This window comes from Fusarium solani, assembly GCF_023522795.1.
Source record: "Fusarium solani strain SB1 chromosome Unknown bctg00000011, whole genome shotgun sequence".
Taxonomy (NCBI): domain Eukaryota; kingdom Fungi; phylum Ascomycota; class Sordariomycetes; order Hypocreales; family Nectriaceae; genus Fusarium; species Fusarium solani.
The window spans coordinates 2,452,636-2,472,208 of record NW_027072149.1 but is presented as its reverse complement, the minus strand read 5'-3'; the positions used below and the strand labels follow the sequence as shown (position 1 = coordinate 2,472,208).

General features: G+C 51.3%; 8 protein-coding genes across 8 annotated transcripts; 5 read left to right on the top strand and 3 right to left on the bottom strand.

The window, feature by feature from the left end:
• Positions 1 to 33: 33 nt before the first annotated feature.
• On the bottom strand, positions 34 to 1,350 carry MRS44_015933 (uncharacterized protein; the record flags this gene model as incomplete). The annotated part of the gene is made up of 3 exons (XM_065619412.1): positions 34 to 260; positions 335 to 912; positions 962 to 1,350. The coding sequence occupies 3 exons, from the start codon at positions 1,348 to 1,350 to the stop codon at positions 34 to 36; spliced, it is 1,194 nt and encodes a 397-aa protein (XP_065475484.1).
• A 660-nt stretch (positions 1,351 to 2,010) lies between these two features.
• Positions 2,011 to 3,798, top strand: MRS44_015932 (uncharacterized protein; the record flags this gene model as incomplete). The annotated part of the gene is made up of 5 exons (XM_065619411.1): positions 2,011 to 2,252; positions 2,308 to 2,384; positions 2,442 to 2,717; positions 2,775 to 2,943; positions 2,997 to 3,798. 5 exons carry the CDS (start codon positions 2,011 to 2,013, stop codon positions 3,796 to 3,798), a joined length of 1,566 nt encoding a protein of 521 aa, XP_065475483.1.
• Positions 3,799 to 4,553: 755 nt separating this feature from the next.
• On the top strand, positions 4,554 to 7,174 carry MRS44_015931 (uncharacterized protein; the record flags this gene model as incomplete). The annotated part of the gene is made up of 6 exons (XM_065619410.1): positions 4,554 to 4,720; positions 4,797 to 4,983; positions 5,026 to 5,147; positions 5,211 to 5,315; positions 5,379 to 6,572; positions 6,865 to 7,174. The coding sequence occupies 6 exons, from the start codon at positions 4,554 to 4,556 to the stop codon at positions 7,172 to 7,174; spliced, it is 2,085 nt and encodes a 694-aa protein (XP_065475482.1).
• A 743-nt stretch (positions 7,175 to 7,917) lies between these two features.
• Positions 7,918 to 9,480, bottom strand: MRS44_015930 (uncharacterized protein; the record flags this gene model as incomplete). Its single annotated transcript, XM_065619409.1, has 4 exons — positions 7,918 to 8,596; positions 8,649 to 8,802; positions 8,862 to 9,125; positions 9,174 to 9,480. The coding sequence occupies 4 exons, from the start codon at positions 9,478 to 9,480 to the stop codon at positions 7,918 to 7,920; spliced, it is 1,404 nt and encodes a 467-aa protein (XP_065475481.1).
• Positions 9,481 to 10,099: 619 nt separating this feature from the next.
• On the top strand, positions 10,100 to 11,675 carry MRS44_015929 (uncharacterized protein; the record flags this gene model as incomplete). Its single annotated transcript, XM_046279557.2, has 2 exons — positions 10,100 to 10,121; positions 10,174 to 11,675. The coding sequence occupies 2 exons, from the start codon at positions 10,100 to 10,102 to the stop codon at positions 11,673 to 11,675; spliced, it is 1,524 nt and encodes a 507-aa protein (XP_046129909.1).
• Positions 11,676 to 12,356: 681 nt separating this feature from the next.
• On the top strand, positions 12,357 to 13,385 carry MRS44_015928 (uncharacterized protein; the record flags this gene model as incomplete). Its single annotated transcript, XM_046280135.2, has 1 exon — positions 12,357 to 13,385. One exon carries the CDS (start codon positions 12,357 to 12,359, stop codon positions 13,383 to 13,385), a length of 1,029 nt encoding a protein of 342 aa, XP_046129910.2.
• Positions 13,386 to 14,533: 1,148 nt separating this feature from the next.
• On the top strand, positions 14,534 to 16,446 carry MRS44_015927 (uncharacterized protein; the record flags this gene model as incomplete). The annotated part of the gene is made up of 3 exons (XM_065619408.1): positions 14,534 to 14,795; positions 15,045 to 15,140; positions 15,200 to 16,446. The coding sequence occupies 3 exons, from the start codon at positions 14,534 to 14,536 to the stop codon at positions 16,444 to 16,446; spliced, it is 1,605 nt and encodes a 534-aa protein (XP_065475480.1).
• A 147-nt stretch (positions 16,447 to 16,593) lies between these two features.
• On the bottom strand, positions 16,594 to 18,979 carry MRS44_015926 (uncharacterized protein; the record flags this gene model as incomplete). The annotated part of the gene is made up of 3 exons (XM_046272851.2): positions 16,594 to 16,659; positions 16,873 to 18,451; positions 18,519 to 18,979. The coding sequence occupies 3 exons, from the start codon at positions 18,977 to 18,979 to the stop codon at positions 16,594 to 16,596; spliced, it is 2,106 nt and encodes a 701-aa protein (XP_046129912.2).
• Positions 18,980 to 19,573: the final 594 nt, after the last annotated feature.

Below are 19,573 nucleotides of genomic sequence, written 5' to 3'. Positions count from 1 at the left end.
TAGTATACAATACGATAGTGCTTCCGCCATGCTTCACTTGAGGTGAACGGGAACGTTGATCATCCACTGAAGAATCTCATAAACAAGTTCAGACACGAGGATACCTGTGGTCTCTGCCGTATTGTCATATGCAGGGGTAAACTCCACCACATCCGAGCCTACGATCTTGACACCGGACTTGGAAAGACCATCGAGGATTTGCAACAACTCCCTTGTTGTCCAACCACCTGGCTCAATAGTTCCGGTAGCAGGGGTAAAGGCTATGGTGATACATGCGTTAGAGAAGGCTGAATGAGGGGGATAATACAAGGATCTGTCATATGCAAGAACTTACCTGGGTCCAAGACATCAATGTCAATACTGAGGTAGACGTACTCATCGCCGACGGTCTTGACGATCTTGTTGACGATATCTTCAACGCTGCTGGAATCGAGTTCCCGAGCACGAATGTACGAGAAGCCGCACCTGGCGTCGTTTTCGAGATCATACTTTTCGTCAAATAGTTTCGACCGCGAACCGAGGTGCATGTTGGACTTGGTGGACAAAAGCCCTTCCTCATGCAGAATGTGGAACATGGACCCGTGGGTCACCTCTGCGTACTTGGTGAGGCCGCCGCCGAGTTGTTTCGGATCCCATGAATCCAGGTGTGAATCGAAGTGTAGAACGGCGACACGGCCCCAAGTCTTGTACAGAGCGCGGATTGCCGGAAGGCTGATTGTGTGATCACCCCCGATGCTGATGATTCTGGGGACGTTGCCCTTGTCAGCGTTGTGCACCTTTCGCGCGGCGATGGCTTCCCAGCCCTTCTGGAGCTCGTGGATCGCTTGTAGCTTATCGAACGGGGTATTCTTGATGTCTCCGCAGTCGACGACGGACGCCCAGTTTCGGAAGGGGTTGACACCATGGTCCATGCTATTGGCCTGGTTAAGCACGGAGAGCTTTACACTGACGAGAAACACACCTATAGCCCATCGACGGTGACAGTCTTCTGGAGCCGGTCCTTGCTGCAGCAGGGCCGAAGCGAGCACCAGGACGATATGTCACACCGAGGTCGAATGGAGCACCAACGATGCCTATGTCAAAGGCGCCATTGCTGGTCGGGGAGAAGCAGTTGGTCTTGTTGAGATGGGCAAAGTAGGCAATGCCTTCAAAAGGTATGTCGTCCTGGAAATCGTCGTAGACGTGTTGCTCCGGGTCGTCGATGCTGGCAAACAAGGCTGGGCGATGGCTGAAAATGGACCTCTGGATGAAATCAGATGTGCTTTGACGCATGGGCTTCTGTGGCTGGCCCGAAGCCAACCCTGTCAGGAGGGCTGCAGCAACACACTGGACAACTGGCGCAGACCTCATACTGGCTGTCGACGTGGATGGGGAATAGATTGACCTAGTGTAGAGGACATGGCTTGTGTCGGTGCTCGGATGGTTTATCATTAACCAAGGGTGATTGCATGTAAGACGGCTAAGCTACCAAAATGAGTTAAGCGCAAGTTCCGCGGCGAGGGATGGGAACGAAGCCGTATTGGGGCATATAACCGCAATCTACATAGCCGCAGCTGCCGCCGACTCTGTTCCGTGTTAACTGCTATCTCCGTATCAACTCTAACACGAGCTATTATCCAAGAGAAACGCACGGGAGAAAGCCGAATGTGCCACATGCTCGGTCCGACTTCCGCTGTATAGTTGCAGCACCAGATAACGGGAACCGGCTCCATTCGTCATGATGGGCCAAACCATCTTTTGATGCGGGGGAACAGGGGTGATATCAGTTACATCGCAGTATACAGTAGCCCATCAACTTCATCTTTTGCGGAGAGGTGGATGGCTTCAACCGGACTGACTTGGCCAATCCGAGTGAACGCAAAAGAAGCACCATAGTTTAGATCGGCCCATGACATCCGGCGCTTGAGGGAGATGACTGGGCATAAACAAGCTCCTTTCCGCAGACAGCTCCAAGCTCGTCAAAGTCTCCCACCTCAAGTCACATCTTTACCATTGATTATACTAGACATTATGAACACCAAACCGACAGATCGAAATACCACCAACAGTGGACCATGTGATAAACGCGCTGGCCTTGATACAGACGACCAAATCTTGGCACACCTCGGCCATGAGCAGGAGCTTCGCCGCGAGTTCTCTGTCTTTACACTGGCTGCTCTTTGTTCCTGCCTCATGGCGAGCTGGGAAGCCCTGGCAACCGTAATTGCTACTGCTCTCACAAACGGCGGACCACCATGTTTGTTTTACAATTAGTATAGTGCCTCAAATCTCTGCCTTGAGAATGTTATCAACCTAACTCTTCCACAGCGTCAGTAGCTTTGCTTGTACAGTCTGCATCGCTCTTTCGTTGGCCGAGATAGCATCCATGTATCCGACGGCAGGCGGTGGGTGTATCTTGACGATTGTCACCAGATGAGCCCCGTGCTAACATGCGTTTCCAGGACAGTATCACTGGGTGGCCGCCCTCAGCATGTCCTCGAGGAGATCTGCTCCTGCTTTTGCGACTGGCTGGGTTTCAGTTGGAGGACAACTTGTCTTTTCCGCATCCGCCGCATTCGCGGCCGGGCTTCAGATCCAAGGATTGATAGTCCTGAACAACAGTGATTATACGCCATCTCGATGGCAAGGCATGCTCCTCTACTGGGCAGTATTGGCATATTCTTGCGTCACGAATGTGTGGGGGATCAAGTCATTACCTCATACCAACATGTCAGCTGGTAGGGCTTTGACACTGCTTCTGAATCGATGGGATCCTGGCAGCTGATAGACACCAGGAGTCATTCATGTCGTCGCGTTCGTCGGCACCGTTATCGCGCTCTTGGTCCTCTCGGACAAGAATCCTTCCTCGTTCGTCTTTGCCAACTTCCAGAACAGCAGCGGCTGGGCGAACGATGGCGTGTCATGGCTGGTGGGCTTGTTGAGTGCCGTCTATCCGTTTCTAGGGTTAGTTCTTGAGCTTCTATTTGATGCATTCATGATGAGTATTGAATTTCCAGGTACGACGCAGCTTGCCATATGGCGGAGGAGCTACCTTCAGCCAGTCGAAACGTGCCCCTAGCTATGATGGGGACCGTGCTGGTCAACGGGATCATGGGCCTGGTCTACTGCATTGTGATCCTGTACTCGACTGGATCTCTTGAATCTCTCCTGTCCACGCCAACTGGCTTCCCATTCATGCAGATCTATCTTGCAGCCACAAAATCTCGAGCTGGAGGCACGATCCTTTCCGTCATGATACCCATCATCGCAGCAGCTGCCAGTGCTGCTGGCCTCGCGTCCACTTCAAGAACGCTCTGGGCCTTTGCCCGTGACAAGGCAACACCCGTCGATCGATACCTTAGCAAAGTGGACAAAAGGCTCCAGATCCCCGCGAATGCCGTGTTTGCCACAGCAGCCATCCAGGCTGCCCTGGGACTAATCTATCTCGGCAGCGCTACCGCTTTCAACGCGTTGCTCTCCATGGCTGTCATCGGCATGTATCTATCATACCTGCTACCGATACTTTACATGATAGGCTATGGCCGACGGCCTGATATGAACAAGGTCGACCGATACTTCAGGCTTCCAAACTCCCTGGGTATGGTGGTGAATCTCGTCTCATGTGCTTGGATTGTTTTGGTCATCATTTTCAGCACGTTCCCCCCGGTTATACCAGTCACAGCTCAAACGATGAATTACTCTTCTGTAGTTTTTACTGGCTGGCTTCTATTTGGCGCTGTATACTACTGGCTGTATGGGAGGCACAAGTTTGAGGTTCCAATGTCGGATGCGTTGATCATCTCGGCGGTTGAGGGCTGAGGAATTAAGCCAATGGAAGCAGACAGGGTAGGGGATGGAGAGGCCAATAGTCATGTTTCATATGGTTTTTGCTGTGATTTGGTGTTTTCTCATAAATCCATTTGTGCTTTCTAGTATCTTGCGCATTCTACTCGACCAGTATCTCGAGATATAACTTGAATATCTACATGCTGATGTTTACTTTTCTTTCCAAAGCCAACTTTTAGTAACTGGCACTAACTGCACGTACTTCAGTCATCAGAGCCAATGGCCAGGCTCCTTCGAAAAGAAAAACCCAACATGTCAACAACAACAGCAGAAGTAACATGTGACCAAAAAGGCCGCAAATACGTTCAAGGAGGTGGGCCTATGGTGGCGTTGAGAAACGCGGGCGCAAACCACGTCCACGACTTTACTTAACTAGCGGCCGCCGGCCGGACGGGGGGGCTTGGGCCGGCGCTGAGCGGCTAGATGTCCCAAAGCGGTAGTATAGCAGCTCAACCCCTTAGTGGCGGGCCAACCGATGAAGACCTGCCATGGCCGAAGCAAGTGCCGGTTAGCATGCTCAGACATGCGTGAGCCCTTTGACCCCTTCCCACCGAGTCATGCCGTAGGGCACGGCTGGTTCCAACTCTTTGTTGCTACTCTTGCCTACTTCTCCTGAAGGATAGGCTGGCTGGTCACGTCTTCTATCCGCAGTTTGACCACTTCTTTGCAATCCTCTATCAAGCTCGATTATCAATCTTTCAGCTGCGCACCCCAGGCCTCCACCAGCCATGCTATCGCCACCGTCTACCGTTGGCCAGCATGCGAAAGAGCCACAGCAAAGAAAGAGGAGCACTGCCGGAGAGTCTCCCACGCCGTCACGTTGCAGTCCACGATCGAAGCCGGCAGCGGCATTTGATGCCATCCGACGAGTCCGACAAGCGTGCACCACTTGCCGGTATGCTCCCTCGCACCCAATGATTGCGTTGCATCAAGACGCTGGTGATCAAGACTTGGACTGACATTGAGAATAGTAACAGAAAGGTCAAATGCTCAGGAGATCGCCCCAAATGTTTTAATTGCCGTCGAACGAACCTCACCTGCCAGTACGGAGACCAGGCCAAGTCGGACACCCTTCAGCCGACCTCGACAACACGATTGTCGCTTGAGAACTCTCTGGCACCGGAGCGGATGCTGCAACTGACACTTCAGACAGTCGAGGTAAAAGGGCCTCCGCCTTGAATTGCACAACTGGAATTGAAGGATGCCGCTGCTAGCCATATGCATCTTGCTAATCGATACTGCCAGCCTGGGCTCCTAGAGAGGATTGGCCTCATTGAATCCGAGATTGCTCGATTGAAAAGTCAGAGGGTCTCGTGTCGTCAGTATGTTTCGACTCTGACAACAACCTCAAAGAATGTTTGTTGCTAATCTACTACCCGCCCTAGCCAAAGCGTCCAACACGGTGGTATTCTGGCACCTCCTACAAGCCAGGCTTGGAACATTGACGCAGGGTCTGGTGATGCAGTTGTATCTACACCGTCAAACTCCAGGTATGAAGCCGCAAACCTCTCGCCTTCTCCATAACTCTATTCCGCTGGACTCATGCTAACTAGCCGTATTCCTATATCAAGGCCTTCTACTGCCCTCCCACCCCCTGAAGCTTTACGATCTCTTGTTGACGTGTACTTCCGGCATGTGCATAACCAACCTTACTCCTACTTCCAAGAAGCAAATTTTCGACAGAAGCTCGCCTTGGGCCTATTACCCAAGTGTCTCATCATGGCCATTATAGCGTCTGCCTTGAGGTTTTCCAACGACACCTATTATGAAGACTCCATTCAAGAGGCTATCGAGTCCTATGCAAAGGAATCTTGGGTGTATATCCTCAAGCAGCACATGACGAACGACAATTCCCCAGACATTCATGTCGTCCAAGCAGCAAGCATCTTGGCCATAATAGATTTTACCGGTGAGTTTGCCTATTACCTGCGATATATGCTAAACATACCGGTTGCTGATTCTTTCGGCTTGTCAACAGCTGGACGAACAAGCTCTGGTTGGTTGAAGATTGGCCTGGCCGTCCGTATTTCACAAGACCTGCGACTCATGCAAGAGCCAGATAATTCTCTCCCACCAGCTGAACAGGAGGAGCGGAGAAGAGTATTCTGGTCAGTCTTCCTTCTGGACCGTCTTGTATCTTGCGGCGAGTCTCACCCTCTGGCCATCCAAGAAGAAGATTGCCATGTTCAGCTCCCTTGCGACGAGGAGACATTTCAAGCCGGTGTCTGGAAGAAGACAGCCACGCTGAAGCAGGTGCTGACCTGGAAGACGGGTGATCAAGTCGAAGGCCTCCGCAGCAACTTTGCTCTCGTTATCCTGGCCGCCACAGCCCTGGGACGATGCGCCAAACACGTTTTGCAGGATCGGGAGATGGACAATGTCCGACCACACGACCACAAACCTTTGCCACTGGGCCCAGACTGTCTTCTGATGTTGGTTGACCACCACCTCCAGATGCAAGGACCCAGCTTGGACACCACCCTAGCCCAATACAGGAAGCTTGACGGCATGCTTGATGATCAGGTTGTCGGGCACATAGTGTTTGCCCGTGTTGTATTCCATCTCTGTCATTGCCTTCTGAACCACCCCCTCCTGATCCGACTTCGCCTGCAAAGATTAAAAGTCAGGATCTCCCCAGTTATCTTTGCTCGAGCCGTGCAAGCCAGCTGCGATCACGCCTGCGAGCTGGTGACTCTACTAGACAACGAGGCCTTGGCCGGCTCTCACAATCATCCATCCTTTTACGCGTACTCGATATGTGTATCTGGAAGCCTCCTTGCCATGGTAGTACACGCGAAACATAGCAGGGGGGAAGCTTGTGATCCCTGCCTCGTGCAAGGGAGCCATCGAGCTCTACGTGCGCTTGAAGAGTTTGGGCGCTTTTGGGATCATGCAGTAAAGATGGTTTGTCTCTCCAACTCTGTACTCAATTGCTTCCACAACCCAAAAGATCCATGCCCCCCCTCATTCTTCTACCACTGGCTTCAAGCTAAACACTCTGATCTCTTTGAGCTAACTCCGCCTTGAAAAGCGTGATAGAATCCTCTGGCTCGACTCGTACGTGCAGAGCTTCGCCACGCTCCTCGACCCAACAACCGATTACAACCCGGAACCAGCAACCGCGTCAATGATGCGGGTGATGGTGGATTATGGCGCGATGTGCAACAGCCCGGGGGTAGTTGACGGCATCAAGGAAGCGCCAACCCCCAACACATCACGCATGCTATCAATGCTTGATTTCGATATGGGCTTTGACCACTTGGGTGAGAACTATGGAGGGCTTAGTGAAGACAGTTTTTCATTGCTTGAGGCCCGATGGCAGCCGAGGGACAGACTTGGCTCTCCCTAAACTAGTCACGGACGATTTAGTCTCTTCCATAGGGAATACTGTATTCTTCTGGAGGTTGTAGTGCTTGTATTCAAAGGGTTACTTGTATATCTAGACTTGAGCCACAGAACGACTCGGTTTCAGTGAAGAGTACATTGGTAGTCCAGCTTCTGAGCATGCGTCTTGTTCGAAATCACTCATAATACGGACAAAGCTCCTCGGCTACCTCACAATCTCCATGTCTTGACGGTTATGCGGGCTTGTAGGATACCCAGGCCCCCCGTGCACTGGACCTAACCCAACAATGTAGCTTGCTACATTCCGGCCAAGATTTGTCCAAATTGATGGCGGGTACTTGAATCGTCTCTTTCACCTTGTGACTTTCATTTGTGCATCCGGTTTTATTAAGATATGACCTTGAGAACTCGTAGTTCCCACCAGCTCTGGCCGGCCTCTTAGTCCAGTTCATGTCTGTTATTTCTAGTACAAACAATTCCCTCCCCGTCCTAGAGTCAGCTTGACTCAGCTAGAGTAGCCAGAATCGCAAGACGATTACTCTAAAGCTCTGACATTTTGGTTAGAAGGGTGAAGGGGACTAGAGCACTATAACCTAATTTTGGGCGAAGACAAAACACAAAAGGGTCACCCAGAGTGGGAGGAATCTACTGGACACACAAAAAGAGAGAGGAGCACAACTTTTCGGCAACGTCTCTTGAATTCCCGCCCCTATTCTTATTCTCATATAGCCAAGGTGGACTTGCCATTCAAAAGCCTCCATCCCACTGTTGATCAAGCTCAATCTCTCCATATAGCGGAAGCTCTTCCAAAGCTTCCCTGACAATCTTGAAGCCCTTGTACAGGTTTGCGTCACTAATCGTCAGAGACACGCCCATGCGGACGCGGCCGCCCGGCGCAGGGTAGACAAGCAACCCCTTGGTCGCGCACAGCAGCGTGAACCTGCGTGGCGTAATCTTTTCATCGCGCTGTGCGTATGCCTCGTCAAAGAAGAGGTTCATGTCCGCACCAAATGCGGAGGCGTAATTCAGGTAAGGAAACCTCCACGTTGACGTCTCCTTGACCCACTTGTCATGGATCTCCTGGGCTCGCTGGTCAAGCTTCAGTTGTTCCCAGACGTCGAGCGAAGCATTGACGACGGCACATGCCATCGAAGACATGGCGAATGTGCTGAGTGAGTGATACGGCTTGAAATTTGTCATGACCTCGTCATATCCTAGAACAAACGAGGTGGGATAAGCGCCGCTGGAGATGGACTTGCCCATGATGATCAAATCAGGCTTGTTCTCGGGGCCTAGCCAGTCAGAGCAGAGAGTTTTGCCCGTCTTGCAAGACCCCATCCGAACTTCATCGGCAATGTAGAGAATGTTGTACTTCTTGCATAGCTGGCGGACCTTGATGCAGAAGTCAATCTCATCCTGCATGGATCTATCATACCGGTGTTAGTGGGGGATTATCGGTGATACACAAGATTGCCCACCTTGAGGTGCCATGCAGAGGTTCCATGATGACGCCGGCGATGCGCTCATGCAACTTTTCAAATACTTCGGCGTAGTCCTCGGCATGTAGGTATCGAAGAACCTTTCCAGTCAGTGGATTGACATTGGTTAAGTTGCTGCTAAAGGTTCCGTATACTGGGTAGCTTTCATTAGTCACGAGGTTGCTTCATGTAATAGTGGGAACGAGCACTGACATTCCCATCCAGCTTCGCGCTCCATGAGAGGCCAGACTCCAGAAGTGGTGCCGTGGTAGTTATCCGAAGTTCCCAGGACAAGGACATCGGCGGGCTTGATCTTCTTGGTGCTGATGCCCCATCCGCGAGCCAGCTTGCACGCTGTGTCCGCCGCCTCGGCGCCAGATGTCATGGCTGTCACCTTGTCGTAGCCAAATTTCTCGCATAGTCGTTTAGCCAGGTGCGGCCATGATGCCGACATGCCGGCAATGTTGGCCAGAGTGACTATCTACTGTGAGCCCGGGCTTGTTTCGAGCAGTTGTGCAAGCTTACTCTGTTGGGCAGACTTGACCTGGGCCTCAACGATACGGGGGTGGCACTGTCCCAAGTTGCTGGCGCTGAAGCCACAGATAAAGTCGATAAGTTGGTTGCCTTCCGAGTCCTTGAAACTATGGTGAGCGTGCGCAAACATCAACAGGGATCGACATACTGTCAAATAGGAACCCTTGCCGGACTCAAAGTAAAGAGGCAGCGAGTTGATGCCGCCGACGCTGTACTGCTGAGTCATGTGAAACAGCTCTCGGCCAGTATCAGTCACCTTGAGGGTGCGCTTGGAGGCCATGTTCTCTCTGCTAGGCATGATGATAAGGCCGAGTAAATGGCAATGGTGAAATGATTGGTGATGGAGATTGTGGGTGGATGGCTTCCGGTGGGTAACTAATGAACTCAACATGTTGATCAAGATCATTTATAACCGACGAATGCTTCCTCAGGGTCGCCGGAGCGGCTGGTCCGAGATTCCCGACAGGGCACAGCCTCTGAACGGACCTGATCCGCCCGGAGGAGGGCGTGTAGAGATGCCTCGATAGCGGTGGCTATACTTCCGAAAGCGGTAGTGTAGCCGCACTTCGGCGACTCGGCAGCCGCCATCCCACGACCTCAAATCATGGGCCACTAAATGAATGGAGATATGCCGCATCCCGCCCGTAAAAGGGCTTGTCCGTAGCCGGAGCCCTGATCGGACATGTCGGATAGGCCACGGACCGAGTTCCCTCGACAAAAGAGTCTGGCGACTTGTCGTCCTTCGCCACCACGGAGTCACGCGCAAGACCTATCTCCCCCTCGTTGCATTGTCCACATGATAACTGTCTTGTCACTTTCTTGACTATCAGTCAACTCAAGAGATTTTTGATGTCTTTCAAGTTGCTGTGAGCTCAGTTCAGCAGTTCTTCCCAGTTGGTGACACTACGGTTTGCAACATGGCGCAACTAGACAACGCATGTAAGTCGACAACATCTTTCTCCATATTGACGACGAACCTGACGAGAAGCAGCTTCACACACTCCAAGTACCGCCCATGTTTTGCGGCGGGAACCGAACGAGCAGACGAGTCTCTTACCGTCCGGAGAGAATGACTTCCCTCTACAACCTGTCACCCGCCTCAGCCCCCAGGCAAGGCGCTACCTTGTCGAATGCTGGGTATTGCTCCGACTTTCCTTGCCGGTCATCATATCCTATATCCTCCAGAACTCGCTTCAGACAATTTCCATCATCATTGTTGGAAGGTCCAGACCCGAAGATCTGTCAGTCGCAGCCTTTGCCTACATGTTTGGTACCTGCTCTGGATGGCTGATTGGCCAGGGAGGCTCAACTGCTCTCGATACGCTTGCATCGGCAGCTTTCACAGGAAGTCCCAACAAGCATCAGCCTGGAATCCTTCTTCAACGCTCCTTTGTTGTCTTGACTCTGTTCTACCTTCCCGTGGCTGTCGTCTGGGTCTATTCCGAGTCGCTCTTTAGACTGCTGGGCCAGGACGCTCGCCTTTCACACGATTCTGCCAAGTTCCTCACATGCCTTATTCCTGGCAGTCTCGGATACATCTACTTTGAGATCATGAAGAAGTATCTGCAGGCCCAAGGCATTATCAAGCCAGCAACCTACATCATGCTTTTTGTATCTCCACTTAGCGCACTTCTCAACCATCTGTTCATCAATACACTCGAAATCGGCTTGATGGGGGCTCCATTTGCCACTGGGATATGCTATTGGCTCTCCTTCATCCTTCTCACTCTGTATGCCAGGTTCGTCCAGGGATACGAGTGCTGGGGCGGCTGGACGTGGGCGTGCCTGAGGAACTTGGGCGTGTTTGCTCAGATGGCGGCACTTGGAATTGTCCAACTCGGCACAGAGTTCTGGGCATTCGAGATCATCGCCCTGGTTGCGGGACGCCTGGGAGAACTGCCCCTGGCCGGGCAAAGCGTTCTCATGACCGCCGACCAAGTCCTTGTGACTATTCCCTTCGGAATTGGTGTTGCCACCAGTGTCCGGGTCGGCAACGCTCTTGGCTCAAAGGATAAAAAGAGTGCTGAACGGCATGCGTACACCTCCATCATCTTGAGTGTCACAATGGCCAGCATCATCCTACTGACCCTCATCCTTTCTCGCAACCACTTCGCCAAGCTCTTCACAGCTGATCCCGAGACTGTGGACTACGTCTCTCACGTCCTGCCATGGGTTGCTTTGTTCCAGATTGCCGACGCCATCAATGGCTCTTGTGGCGGCGCCCTCCGGGGCGTGGGCAAGCAACACATCGGAGCAGCCGCCAACCTCGCAAGCTACTACGCTATCGCTCTCCCTTTAGGAGCGTGGATGGCCTTCAAAGGTCTAGAGCTCTCGGGCCTGTGGATGGGTCAGTGCATAGGAATGGGACTTGTGGCTTCTCTTGAACTGTTCTTTGTCCTTTGTACCGATTGGGACGAGGAGATCACAAAGGCCCTACTCAGGATCGAAGAACAGGGATCAGGGCAAGCAACCGAGCAACAGCATATGGTCTAGTGGCGTTCAGATCTCTCGGGTTTGCCACAAGTAGACGGGAGTAGGCGAATGGGAAGTATAAAATGGGCAGTCTTTTTCCTTCTCATTCTTAACGTTCACCACACTTAGAGATTAAAGCATCTTAGTAACTATCCTGAGAGTCTCAAAAATAGACAGCGGGCACTATAGAACTATGGAAGCCCGATCTTTGACCCTAATAGATCACCAAATTCGCATCACCATGACTGGCAAAGTGAAACAGGCGACCCTGGACGGGAAAAACTAGGTGTCCTTGATTCAAGACCCTGGGTTTATCGTGTTGAGCGACATTTATAAGTTTTATTTAAAGTGAAAGCTATTATAGATATAGCATAACTCTAGGGGAAGGGGCCCAGAAAGTAAGAGAAATACCTACGGACTAATTTCCATTAGAGGCAATCTAATGTCGTGACGCGTATTTCCAGAATAGGAGATAATCACCACGTCTCAAGCCATTGACCCGAATCCCCCCTATCATCGACATGATTCTCGCTGACGAAGCATTTTGGCCCAAAATGATTCGCCACTGCTGAGAGCTTGACTCCGCCGCGATAGTTGGAGATCATCACAACCATCCCCTCCATTGTCACAACGAGGGAACATTTTAAACATTCGCCATTCCTACATGATAATTTGTGACTCCAAATCATCAATTGGAGCATCATGGCAGATTCCAAATTTCCAGAGAGACACCCCAAGCTGCAAGCGGCTATCGCTCAGCGTCCATTCCCAGGCTTCCCCTTTGTCCCCGAAAACCGCGCAGCACGACGTCAGCACCTGGATAGCTTGAAGCATATGCTTCCAGTGCCTGATCCGATACCGGAGGTCATTGAAGACACGATTCTGATAGAAGCACGAGATGGATACAAAATTCCGACAAAGTATTATCGACCAGCTGCGAACGGTGAGAAGAGCCCTCTAATGGTACTTTTCCACGAAGGTGGATGGGTTATGGGCGACGTTGCGGATGAAGACTCCAACGCCAGACACTTCGCGAGAGATCTCGGCACAGTCTGTCTCAATGCGGAGTATCGACTGGCACCAGAACATCCTTTCCCTGCTGGCGTTCTCGATTGTTGGGATGTTCTCAAGTGGGCTGCTGCCAATGCTTCTCAGGTCGGTGCAGACCCAACCAAAGGCTTCATGGTCGGCGGATCGTCTGCAGGCTCAAACATTGCAGCGGTTTTGGTCCATGTTTCAATCAAGGAACAGCTACAGCCTCCCATCACCGGCCAATGGCTTTGTGTGCCTTACCTTCTTCCGCCTGAGATGGTGCCCGACAAGTACCGACAAGACTACACCAGCATGTGGACCAACCGATCTGACCCTGTCTTGGGACCTCTTCTTGAGGGCCCCGAAGCTTCCACAGCTGGTAGCTTCATCGAAACTCTACTCAAGGTAGACGTCCACTCACCTCTCTTCTCACCATTTGCGAAAGAATGGTATCCGCCTGCGGCCGAGGCAAAGCACAAGGTACCCAAAACCTTCTTCCAGGTTGCAGGACTGGATCCTCTTCGAGATCATGCCCTTATCTATAAGCGGGCTTTGGAAGAAGAGTGGGGGGCTCCCACCCGACTTGAGCTATATGAAGGGTATGGACATATGTTCTGGACCAACTGGCCTGAGCTGGACAGGTGTCAAGATTACTGGAAGAACATGATCAAGGGCATTGAGTGGTTGTTGAACGCCTAGGTTCTTAGGCCTTTACCAGAACTAGGTGTCTTTGTCTACATTGTTTACCCCTCGTCAATTTCGATTACTCCTAGCATACCAATGGACTGCGAGGCGAAACCCAAGTACGTTCAGGCCTATGTTCATTTCCCCAGCTGAGTTCTTGCCGCTCTCAGATGAACTGGTGCTTAGCCTAGGTAGGCTAAGGAACCCAAAGTGCGGGCTGAGGGCAGTGTGTCAACAGTTACCCAGATACTTTAGGCCGCGAGACTGCACAGCAGTATCTTTCTGAGCTACCACACTATGAACTAAGAGATTTTAAGTTTTGCTCAAAGGCATGTACTGGTGTGCTGAAAGTTCTAACTCAGGATTGCAATGGGGCGCGTTTTACAGTTGAAAGAGTACTAATTGAGGTTAAGCGAGCCTTATTCTTCTACTTATTATTATTCTTTATTATTATCTTCAATAACAAGTCTAAAAGATGCCATCAGCCATAATAGCAAAAGATACAGTTATCAATAAATAACAGCATTACACCCGAATACCGTAAACGAATTCTTCTACTTCCAGTATAAATAGTTATCCACATGAGCCATTCTTACCCACATCGGTACCTCCAGTTACCAGAGTAAAGGAGACCATATGTAAGGCGTAAGAATTCAAGGGAAAATCGATAATGAATTGAACAGGAGTAGAAAGTGATTTTCTTCCTGTTTCTCCTGTTCATCATATCTTGGTGGGGCTGTTGGTTGAGAGCCGGCATTTTAGTACCCGTACGCGTTGTTGTCGCACTCTGGCCAATCAGGTGCGAGCGGCGAAGCTGATCCAAACGAGGCTCTTAAATTTCCCTCCCGCCTGCTAGAGGTCCTCCTCCCCCGCCTGTTCTCTACCTGTCGCAGGTCAACCCACCCACTTCCTCTTAATCAATCCATCCCAGCTTAACCTAGGTACCCAATGTCTCTCCCTGACCGGACTGTTGGGGATGTCTGTGGTATTGGAAATCACGAAGGCTGGATGAGAGATGCCCTAAAACGCCCCAACACTTGTGCTAGATGCTATGGCATCACGGCAGATATGGAATGCTTGCATCACGCCATATCCAGAGAAGGATTCAGCTTGCAAGTCTCGCTCCGAAGTCTACATAATTCTGCCGAATATTCTTTTGCCGCATGTGCAGCATCTTTCTTTGCTTGGCTCTGCATTCTCTACAGGATGAAAGCTCCTTCACTTGGCCGATGGCCAGGTTTCTCGATGTCCATGACACAGCGACTACAATCCTCAACGTCCAGGCTCTTCTTCGACCCGAGGGCATGAGAAAGTCAGCTTGCGATATCCATGAGATACTTCTGCGCGGAGGGATAGTCGGTGCTGGAATTTCGGCGCGAGACTTTATGCACAGCCATTTCAGGTTCAAGGTTTACGCATGTCCCGGTAAGTGCCCCCTTCTCGCATCGGTCTTGTGGTTCGGTATCTAATTCACATTTCCATTTTTCCGATTAGGCGATCAAGCAGCCGCTTACATTAGCTCTCGGGACTGTGACCTCAATGTGCATTCCACCGCTGCTTTTGTAAAGATCAGGTCGTGGGTGGCGGACTGTGATACCCACCACCAATCTTGTCCACGCCCGGCGCCAGTGCCACTACCAACACGCATACTTGATCTGCAAAACCAAAACACAGTCAGAATACACGAGGCACAAACCGAATACGGCCAGTATGCCGCCCTCAGCTATTGCTGGGGCAGTAACTCACAATCCGGAACTCCTCTATCAAATGGTACATCACCACAGCTTGGCAGACGATTTCGGCTTCAGGTCTGCTAATCACTCCTCTAGATGGCCCCACATGTCTAGCAATTTCGGCCCTTCCGCGTACCATTCAAGACGCAATTACGGTTACGAGGCAAATTGGTCTCAAGTATCTTTGGGTCGACGCACTCTGTATCATCCAGGACTCAGTTGAAGACAAAGACGCCGAAATCGGACAGATGGCGCAGTACTACCAGAATGCTTCAGTCACCATCATCGCAGCCAACGCGGGTAGCTCCGATAAAGGCTTTTTAGCATCGAACTCTCAGCCACGTTGCCTAGAACCGGATGCCGTGTCATACCGATTCCAACTCTCAATGGCTTTCCCGGGCGAGGCGGTGGGTGTTATTAGCGCTGAGTATTGCCTCTGGGATAACGGCGCCTCTCCCGAACCCTTGGACCGCCGTGCTTGGGCTTATCAAGAACAAATTCTCTGCCGACGGGCTTTGACATACGGCACGTCAACCATGACTTGGCGATGTGAACAAGGCATACTGGGATGGAACTCGTGGTTACGAAAACATCAAAGTGTAGTAGCCAAGGTTCTTCCCAAACACAGCAGCCAGTACCCATATAAGGAAGCCTGGAAAAACATGGTAGCCGTCTATAGCCACCGCAATCTCACCTTTCCAGAGGACAAGCTACCTGCCATCTCAGCACTGGCAAGCCAGATTCACCACCTCTCCGTCCAGTCTAGAGGCGGGCCTGGAAGATACCTCGCAGGGCTTTGGGAAAATGATCTGCTTGATCAGCTGATCTGGTTCGCAGCTCCAACAGAGAGTCACCCCGCGCAGTGCATCCCGTACCGCGCCCCAAGCTGGTCTTGGGCGTCAGTCGAGTGTCCGGTTCTCTTTCCGGACCCACGTAGTGCTTTGACCCTTGGTGCACTCGAAAGCACGAAGGGCTTGCACCTGGAGATCATCGACTGTGGTGTGACACCCCGCTCTGCCTTGGTGCCACTGGGCCAAGTTACTACGGGCCGGCTGCGTGTACGAGGTTGTCTGGTTCACGGGAGCAGAGTTCCAAACCCGGAGGCTTGGCTGCTAGGTACATTCCGAGGGACGAATTCCGATGTTGTGCTGAAGTTGGATTGCTATAGCATCGGGGACAAGGCTGGTCTTTCAAAAGCGCGGTCATGTTGGTGGCTGCAGGTGCAACACCGCCATGGCTTGGTCTTGGAGCATGTTGACGGCGCAATTTACAGACGCGTTGGTTGCGTGGTTAGAAACTGGCCTGAATCTAGCGAAGAAAGACGCGTTATCGATCTTATTTGAGTGTACCTAAATCTACAATCAATTCAATGGTGACTGCGAATCGTTTGATTAATCACAGAGCAGTGACGTTTGCAATACAGATTGAGCTTCATTCCCAAAAAGTGCATCAGAGCTCAGGGAGGCAACTCGCGGCGTGCGGATATTCTCTTAATTGACCGTATCTTCACGACATTTGGCACTGAAAGCGCTCAAGCCACAGGTGGGTGGCGACTTCTGTGAGATTAATGATATCATACTTCATCATATCCTACTTTCTCAGCTGAAGGCGGTAAGTGGTGTGGTGGCTACGAAAAAGTGGTCAAGGGACTCACAAGACAATACTGATTCGTGTTACCAGCTCGACACTCAACATGGAATCTCTGCACTTTGTTTCCTTTCTCCCCTCGATACAATCTTTCCATGCCCCATTTGATAGTCCAGACTCACGTTCGTGTTTCTTGCCACCTCTGATAGTTTCCCAGAAACTGCCGCCTCCTTGAGCCTTTCTCTAAACTCTCCGTCAGGAGAGTATGCAAGTGTAGCCAAGGCGCTATCTTTCCAAACAGGGCGCTTCAAGTTGCTGGATTCCCAAATAGCCAGTATTGCAAACATGAACCCCACAAAGAGCGCCGTTGTGGGATAGGCCAAGTACGCCCATCGAACCTTCGTGACGACGATTGATCTGGTTTCTTCGCCCTTCACTGGTGACGACTTCGACTTGCGATCGCGCATCCACTTGGTCACACTTGATGCCACATTTGCGATCGTTCCTGGAATACCGGTTGATTCGCCCAGTGCAAACATGAATCCTGGTGGTCCATCGCCAGGTAGAGACGGATAGACGAGGACCTGATTCTCCCAGTCGCACTCGGTGCCGTTCCTGCTTCGAGCGCAAAATCCCTCCTTAAGACTCTCGATAAGAGAAACCACCGTCGTTTGCGAGATATTGAATGTTTGTTGGGTAAGATTTGCGGAGCGAACGCGAAAGTCCTTGTCGGGGATATAGATCTGAAGATCCGGCACAATGACATATCCAGGGGCCAAATCCAGAGAGTTGTTTTTGTACTTCATGTACTCCTTCTGGGCTCCTTCGCTGTCGGTATATGAGTCAACGGTCTTGTTCGCCCAGGAAGCAAGCACCTTTTCTTTCAAAATGCCTTGCTCGACTACAGACTCATATTGGTTGACGCAGAAGTAGAGACCGCATTCCTTTGCCGTAACTGGGGTATCTTCCCACGTGGTTTTGTTGTCTTGCCAAGTCTCATTCGCCTCAAAATACTGAATAGCAAGGGCTAGTGTGCGAGAGTCGCGGAAGAACAATGTCTTCCCGGGGTTTGTCGTGGCCGTCGTCGTGAGGTAGGTATCAGGATATGCCGAATTTTCATCTTCAGACACTCTCCTCGTCTTTCCGTTGTAGTTTGATATCTTCAGGTTAATTCCTGGCACCGTGTACTTTGTGTAGTCCAGCGTCTTCCCAACCTGACGCATGTTGGCCTCGGGGATGGTGTTGCTGATGTCTGGAAGCTCGTCGCCCTTCCCGAGGATCCATCCGCTTGAGCTGATCCCTTTGGGTACCTTGATGACGCCCGTCGTTTTCTTGACATATTGAGAAATATCCTGGCACTTGGAGCAGAGGGCCAGCGAAGTGTAGTTAGTCCATGTGCAATTTCCTGTCCTGCACGAGAACGATGGCGAGAGACTATCCGCTGTGACAAGATAGGAGAACCCGTTCCAGAGACTAGCCGTCATTCCCATGTCGACGCGTACCCTCCGGCCAACAGTCGCCTGATAGAGCAGCTTTTTACCGTTTGAGCCGGTGAACGGGACGCTGAGAAGGGCGATTTGGTTTGTGCCAGTCCAGCTTCCTGCATCCAGGACAGAACAGCTCCCGATGGTTGGCTCAGCTTCATTCAGTTCGTTCAAGTCAACTCTGATCGTTTGGTCTTTGAAAGTCAGGATGGCCTGGAGGAAGGGTTCGAATGCTATCAGGATAAGTGCTGCGAGCGCACCCAGGGAAGCCCAGTGGCTACGGGTCAAGTCAGTCCATGACTTACTGCGGAACAACCAAGGCAAACAGAGAAGGTGATACTTACGGGCGTCGTACCATGGACACAAGAAGTCGACCACTCCCCCAAGGTCCTCTGCTTGCAGCATCGAACCGATCAAAGTCAACCAGCGGTTCAGCAAAGTTCCCAACCCAATTCCACTTGCATTGCGAAAGACACATGCTAACGACGAATGCCAGGGAAGCCTTTGAAATGGTACCAAGGATCGAAATGACGGCGTTCAAAGACAGTGGAAACTTGGTCCATTTTGAGATGGGCTCGCGGTCGTATACAAATAGTAGAGTAATCAGGCAAGCAAACGATAACAGACTCAGGAGAAGCGACCCGAGTTCCAATGACCACACGGAAAAAACCACACGGAATTTGTTGGTCTTGCCCTTTGCCGAGCCAAGTGCGGTGGCTGGGTGCGTCGGCAGAAGGGGCGAGACCGATTGCACTGCAGGCCTTGGAGTCTTGGGCAATAGCTCATATGACCCTTGTTCTGCCATGGCGACAGTCTGTCGACGAGCAAATAATGGTTGCTTTGGAGGAGAAAAGACGGCGTTTTTCACAAGCCTCGAGGAAATGTGAAGTGGCAGCTGTGGGGATATTTATGCATCACGCGAAGTCTAGGCAGGCAGGGTCTGTGAGCTGGCTGCTGCTGCTAACTATGTTTAGAAAGAGGCTGTGCCGTGGCACAACCTTGAACACAGGTCAGCAACCAGTTTTTTGTCTCCATCAACTCTGGTGGAAGACATGAGACTTATTTATTTCTACTATTTCTCATAGTCAGTCAATACGAGATATAAAATTGTGTTCAAAAATCTTCAATGTTGCAAGGGTTGCAGGGATATCCCTTCGTCACGCCACTGGAGATTAATCAAGATCTGAAACGCCAGCGCACGAGACCACAAATCTCACTGTGCCCTGTGCAACTTGAGCCGAAGATCCCGGGGCGATAGCTGGAGGATTGGTGGCGCAGAAACAATCCATAAGCGGACAGCTGCAGCTATTAGCTAGGACTCTACTGCCATTGTCAACCTCAGCTAGCCCTACAAATACTTGCTCGTTCCCTCGTCATATTAACAGTACCGCAGGTCAAC